Genomic DNA, 7,055 nt, shown 5'->3' with positions numbered 1-7,055 from the left:
TCTCCCTCTCCCTCCCTCTTCGCCCTTCTTGCCCCCTCCCTCTTCTCGCCCCCACCCCTCTCTCTCTCACTCTGTCTCTGGTGTGTATCTCCTTAACTGACTCCCCTTCTACCCGCCACAGAGCCAGCAACGTTACCCACACGGTGGTGCTCCGACCTCTGAAAGCTGGGTATTTCAACTTCACCTCTGCGACCATCTCCTACCTTGCCCAGGAAGGCGGGCAAGTGGTGGTGAGTGTTGCAGTTTATGCCTGGTTACGGTCACGTGAGACCCAGTTTGCCAGGCAGACCACAGCCGGTCAGCGGCGCCCCCAGCTCCAGGCTCCGCACTTTGCAAGGACAGGCGAGGTTCTGGAGAGAGAGTGAGGGGTGTTCTCGATCGGTGCTGTTGCCAGCAATTCTCCCTGCTGAAGGGAGTACGTTGACATTCAAGAGGGCTTGATAAATGAGTTGATATCAGGAAGGTGTCTTCATTCCCCTGCATTGATTGTGTCAGAGAGTTGTACCATAGAGTCATACAGCACCAAAACAGACCCTTCCATCCATGACAACCAGATCTCCCAAACTAAACTACGTTTAGCCCATATCCCTCTAAACCTTTCTAGATGTACCTCACTAAATGTCTTTTAAATGTTGCAATTGTACCTGCATCTACCGCTTCCGCTGGCCGTTCATTCCATGTAAGAACCACCCTCTGCGTGAAAAAGTTGCCCCCTCAGGTTCCTTTTTAAACTAGAACGAGGGGCCTCAACATAAAGGGGAGCAGGTTTTGGACTGAGTTGAGGAGGAACTTCTTGGTCCAAAGGGTTAGGAATCCGTGGAATTCCCTGCTCACTGAAGCAGTTGAGGCTACCTCATTGACTGTTTTTAAGGCAAAGATAGATTTTGGAACCGTAAAGGAATTAAGGGTTATGGTGCGGGCAGGTAAGTGGAGCTGAGTCCACATAAATGTCAGCCATGATTTTATTGAATGGCGGAGCAGGTTTAGGGGCCAGATGGCCTATTCCTGCTCCTATTTCTTATTCTTATGTAAATCCTCACCATCTCGCCTTAAACCTATTCCCTCTAGCTTTGAATTCCCCTAACCCTGGGGAAAAGACCTTTGCTATTCGCCTTATCTGTGCCCCTCGTGATTTTATAAATCTCTACAAGGTCACCCCTCAGCCTCCTGCTCCTTATAACTCAAGTACATCCTCAAGCCTCAGTAACATCCCTTCTGTATCGTCTCCAATTTGATAACATCCTTCCTATAGCAGGGCGACCAGAAATGGACGCAGTACTCCAAATGTGGCCTCACCAATGTCCTGTACAACCTCAACATGATGCCCCAACTCCTACGCTCGAAGGTCAGAGCAGTTAAAGCAAGCATGCTAAACATATTTGTAATCTGTCTGCCTGTAATGCCACTTTCAAGGAAGTATGTACCTGAACCGTAGGTCTCTGTTCAACAGCAATCCCCAGCATTCACTGTCTTATTCCTCAAGGAAGAATAATTAAACCTTCTGGAGACAACAGAAATTCTGTGATAAAAATTATATTATAATTCTATTATAAAGCCAAGGTACCTCTCTGGAAGACAACTGGCTCACCTGATTATAGAGTCACAGAGATGTACAGCGTGGTAACAGACCCTTCGGTCCAACCTGTCCATGCTGACAGATATCCTAAGTTAATCTAGCCCCTATTGCCAGCATTTGGCCCATATCCCTCTTAAACCCCTCCTATTCATGTACCTGTCCAGATGCCTTTTAAATGTTGTAATTATACCAGCCTCCACCACTTCCTCTGGCAGCTCATTCCATAAACACACCACCCTCTGCATGAAAAAGTTGCCCCTCAGGTCCCTTTTAAATCTGTTAGGCGACAGGTTTAGATAGAGGATCTGGATCGATGCAGGCTTGGAGGGCCAAAGGGCCTGTTTCTGTGCTGTAATTTTCTTTGTTCTTTGTCCTTTCCCCCTTCTCACCTTAAACCTATGCCCTCTAGTTTTGGACTCCCCTACCCTGGGGTAAAAGACTTTGACTACTCAAAGTATCCATGCTCCTCGTGATTTTATAAATCTCTATAAGGTCACCCCTCAACCTCCGAAGCTCCAGGGAAAATAGCCCCAGCCCATTCAGCCTGTCCCTATAGCTCAAGCCTTCCAACCCCGGCAACATCCTTGTAAATCTTTTCTGCACCTTTTCAAGTTTAAAACCTACGTCTGTTTGTGTGTTTAAACCCCGTTAGCCAAAGGCTTCTGTTTAAAATCTTCCTTGGAAGTGGCCTTCGTCAGTGAGACCACTGCCTATTGCTTGTCTCTAGTTTGCCCTTGAGAAGATGGGGGGGAGCTGCCTTCTTGAATTGCTGCAGTCCCCTGGTGTAAGGTAGGGACAGTGCCTTTATGGAGGGAGATCCAGGATTTTAACCCTGCAGGAACATCCAATGTATTTCCAAGTCGGGATGGTGAATGGACTGAAGAGGAACTTTCAGGAGCTGGTGTTCCCATGTATCTGGGATGGTCATGGGTTCGGAAGGTGCTGACTTGGCGAGCCGCTGTAGGCGGTACACACTGCTGTGACTGAGCGTCGGTAGCGGGGCAGTGGATGTGGTGCCAATCAAGCGGGGGCTGCTTTGTCCTGGATGGTGTCAAGCTTCTCGAGTGTTGTCGGAGCTGCCCCAATCCAGGGCAAGTGGGGGGTATTCCATCCCACTCCTGTCTTGTACCTTGTCGATGATGGGACATGTTTCGGGGAGGGGAGCAGAATGTTGGCAGATCGAAAGGGCAGAATCTTCTCTGTTAGTTTCATCCCTGTGGTGGATGTCCTAGCCACGTTCCGGAAACTTTAGCACCACTCGCAGCATGTTCCTGTAGAGGGGCCACTGCTGACCAGGTTTTGTGTGTTTTTAATTTTTCAAGGTGGGTTACACGAGTGCGCCGGGACAGGGTGGCATCCTGGCTCAGAGAGAATTCGATCGGCGTTTCTCCCCCCATTACGTGAGTATCGGCCTTTGTCGTCACCCCCCTCTTTCTCTCGGACGTGCTCAACCCTTGTTTTATGGGGGTGTGGGTTCTCTCTCGTCCCCTTCTTTCCCCCATCACACTCATTCTTCTCTTTGTCTTCCTCTACTCCCGTCTCTCTTCTTCTCAGTCTCTCCCCCTCGCACCCCCCACACAGCACCTGCCCTGGAACCCCGTCTCTCTCTCTCTCTCTCCCTCCTCTGTCTCTCTCGTCTCTGTCTCTCTCCTGTCTCCTCTCTGTCTGTTTCTCTTTCCTCTCTCTGTCTGTCTCTCTCCTCTCTATCTCTGTCCCACCTGTCTCTCCCCTCTGTCTGTCTGTCTGTCCTCTCTGTCTGTTTCTCTCTCCCCGTCTCTCTCTCTCTCTTCCCCCCCTCCCCCCACCTCTCCTCTGTCTCTCTCTTTCTCACTCTATCTCTGCTCCCCTACCCCACTCTCCCTCTCTCTCTTTCTTTTTCTCTCTCTCTCCTCTGTCTCTCTCTCCTCTCCCCTCAGTCTCTCCTCTTTGTTTCTCTTTTCACTCTCTCTCCTCTCTCTCACTCTCTCTCCTCTCTCTCTGTCTCTCTCTCCTCTCTCTTTCGTTCTCTATCTCACCTCTCTCCCCCCCTCTCTCTGTCTATCTCTCTGTCTCCTCTCTGTCTGTCTCTCTCTCCTGTGTGTCTCTCCTCCCTCTCTCTGTCTCTCTCTCTCTCTTGTCTCCTGTCCGCCTCTTCTCCTCCCCCGTCACTCTCATTCTCTTGTCTCTTTTTCTCTGCTCTCCTTTCTCTTTCCCTGCTGCACTCTCCCGTGCAATGCACACACCTCACCGGCATCTCACTCATTTTTCTCTCTCTCTGTCACTCATGCACACACTCCAACTCTGATTCGAAAGGTTGTAGATTAGAGGGCCCCACTGCTGCCTGTAATCTCAGGCTGCCCACTGAGAGGGTGTTGCACTGTCAGAGGTGAGGCCATCCTGCAGACACCCTGTCAAATGCCTTGCTCTGACCAGATGGAACTTGAGGCCGTTGGGGATTTATCAGCGATTGGGGCAGTTTCCCCCCACCAGTGTCTGGCCCTCTCGTTCCTCCTTCACACTATTCCTGCTGTTTCTTTCTTGGGGGGCAGAAACAACATTTAAAATTGCAGAACTTGGGAGATTTACCCTTTGAAAGGTGGGAAATGTTAAAACCGGAGTCCAGACCACCGACTTCATGTTCTGATCGCAGATCAGGTCACTGAATTGTGTTTCGGTCTTGCTAGGCTCTTGATGTTTTCAAAGTAGGGGTAAGTTCTCTCAGGGACTTGAAGAGTAAAGCAGGTGGCTCAGAGGTTAGCATCACTGCCTCACAATGCCAGGGTCCCAGGTTCGATCCCACCCTCGGGTGACTGCGTGGAGTTTGCACGTTCTCCCCGTGTCTGCATGGGCTTCCTCCGGGTGCTCCAGTTTCCTTCCAGAGTCCATAGGTTAGGGTGGATTGGCCGTGCTAAATTGTCTGTAGTGTCCAGGGATGTGCAGTTTAGGGTGGATTGGCCGTGCTAAATTGTCCCGTAGTGCCCAGGGATGTGCAGGTTAGGGTGGGTTAGCTGTGGAAAATGCAGGGTTACAGGGATAGGGTAGGGGGAGGATCAGTGCGAACTGGATGGGCCGAATCTGCAGGGATTCCATTATTTTGAACAAATGACAATAAACATTAAAGTATCGGGCAGTAATACAATCAACGCTTTTTGCCTGGGTTTTGGTGCCCGATTCTGAGATTAAAGTGACACCCGTGTTGTTCCTACAGTTGGACTGGGCGGCCTTTGGGGTCATGACCCTGCCTTCCATCGGGATTCCCCTGTTGCTGTGGTACTCGAGCAAGAGAAAATACGACACGGCCAAGACGAAAAAGAACTGAGCTTCAGGCACAGCAATCGGAAGAGCATCGTTTCCCTCTTGTTCACTGGGGCCACGACGATATCAACCCACCAACCACCCAGCCTTTAGGCGTGTTCATTAATTTATGATACAGATCGTAATTTAAATTTCTTTCCCAGCTTGTGAGCCTGACCAGCTTGATCGTCCAAGCCTTGACCCTTTCTATAACCTGCTTGTACCCAATCTTGAGGGTGATTAATCCTCCAGTCTATCTTCTCTTGGATTCATAGAACCAGGATTCTAAATCTCAACAGGGAATGACCATGTCATGTTATAATTACAGCCTCCCACCATCGGTGGAGCTGTGGCCCCTTAGGCCGGTGTCTCCCAATTTTGTCACTAAGTCGCCCTCTCAAGCCTTCTTACATTTGGTTATAAATATACAGTAGCTTGCAACTTAACTTTTTTTTTCCACTCTGCCTTCCATTAGGCTTTGGCATGGAGTTCTTTGGTTTCCCTCTGCTGATACGGTTCAAAAGCAACTGGGGGTCTTTTCCTGAACTATTAACCCAGAGTTCTGTTTCCCGCTCTCTAACACGCTAACAATTGTGTATTTTCCTTCACTGTTTGCCATTTGTGGTGCTTTGCAGAGAAAGGTGAATCTCAGCAGAAAGGTTGACCTCTTATTCTGTGGCGCACTTTCTGTTCCTGCTCTATAACCCCACTTCTTCGGCCTCCTAGCACACTCCTGTCCTGAATTCAGAGGACTGGAAATATCACTCATTCAGTCTGGGGATCAAGTTTCTCTTCGTCGTTCAGCTGCCTTTTAGTCTGCATTTCTCCTGGCCTTACTGTTGCGTTTTTTCCTTTCAATTTCAAATCTGAGGGGCCCTTTTCTTTGGAAAACGAGGACGTTGAATATTGCTTAAATAGTTGCAGCCTTCACCATCAGAACCAGTGCAAGAATCTCAAAGGGGACAACAATTTATATTGTGTTAACTCTCCCTTTGAAATTTGGAATCTTGCGGCTCATCAGGACAGCATTGCAAGAATGTTAGATCTCAGAGGGAACAATAATTTATGCTGCACTAATGCTTCTTTGGAAATTTGATATTCTTCTCATCAGGACAGAATAGCAAGAATACTAGGTTTCAAAGGGAACACAGTTCATACTGCTTGAGAAACAGGGGGCTCACTCTTTTACATTCAATATAAATTGTTGTTCCCTTTGGCATTCTTGCATCTGTCTTGATGAGTTCAAGACAAAAAGCCTGGCCAGCACATCACGTTACGTTGTATCAGTACTCCCCTGGATATGTTCCACCAAATGATCATTTGTTTAAAAATAAAACAGGGCCTTCCCAAACAGTGGGAGGGTTGGGGAGCAACAAACCACATGGTCTCATCCGTTGCCAGAAGCTGGAGGGTAATTTCTTGATTGTTAAACCATTGTGACCCCCATTAGTGCGACACTTCTGTCGCACTGTGCATACTTCTGTCCTACACGTGGGGAGATGGGGGTTCTTTGTTCATTTTTAATAAAAAAAAAACCTGAAACTAAAATTGCTTTGGTATCCTCTTTGTCATTTCGCAAAAGCTGGAGGGCTGACATGACTGTTGGACACGCAGCCTCTGGAGAAAAAGGAGAGTTGATCAACTTTCATTAGAAAGTGTTTAGGGGTGATAACAGGTTAGTGCCTTGAGCGTGGGTCCTGCGGGTCACTAAATGGAAAGAAAATAGCAGGGAGGTTATACTGAAAATGTCCCAATCTTTAGCACTGTAGGCAGTTTCATTACAGAAGTAATGCCACTGCACCAGACAGAAGAGATTTACCAGGATGTTGCCAGGTGTAAATGCAGTTATAATGGAGGATTGGAGAGGGCAGATCTCCTCAGGTTATAGGAGACCAGGGGAGATTTGATGGTGGAGTGCACAATTTCGAGGAGCCCTGGACAGAGCATGTGAGGTATCAGTGACTCGGAGTTGTGGGGAAGGGATTTCAAGTGAAAAGATTTGAGGGGAGAGGAGGTTTTCTGTTTGTGCCCAGAGTGTGGCCCAGAGGTTGAAAATCAAAGAGATTGAATTAAAAAGAGCCAGAGGAGATCCTGCTTTCTTGACCCTGTGATAGGGGACACCCTACCTGAAAGGGAGCAGATTCAACACGAACTTTCAAAAGGTGGGAATCGGAAGGAGAAAATTTACAGTGGATGGTGGGGGCAA

General features: G+C 48.4%; 1 protein-coding gene across 1 annotated transcript in view; it reads left to right on the top strand.

The window, feature by feature from the left end:
• Positions 1–6,397, top strand: part of ssr2 (signal sequence receptor, beta) — a 15,284-nt gene extending 8,887 nt beyond the window's left edge. Inside the window, exons 4-6 of the mRNA XM_048620413.1 lie at positions 122–230; positions 2,899–2,976; positions 4,764–6,397. Of these exons, the coding sequence (XP_048476370.1) occupies positions 122–230; positions 2,899–2,976; positions 4,764–4,874 (298 nt within the window). The 3' untranslated portion in view covers positions 4,875–6,397. The remainder of the gene's footprint in view (positions 1–121; positions 231–2,898; positions 2,977–4,763) is intronic.
• The last annotated feature ends 658 nt before the right edge of the window (positions 6,398–7,055 follow it).

The sequence above is a fragment of the Rhincodon typus genome, chromosome 46 (assembly GCF_021869965.1).
Source record: "Rhincodon typus isolate 14 chromosome 46, sRhiTyp1.1, whole genome shotgun sequence".
In the NCBI taxonomy this organism is placed as follows: Eukaryota; Metazoa; Chordata; class Chondrichthyes; order Orectolobiformes; family Rhincodontidae; genus Rhincodon; species Rhincodon typus.
The sequence above is the reverse complement of the archived record's forward strand: the minus strand, read 5'-3'. Positions and strand labels throughout refer to the sequence as shown.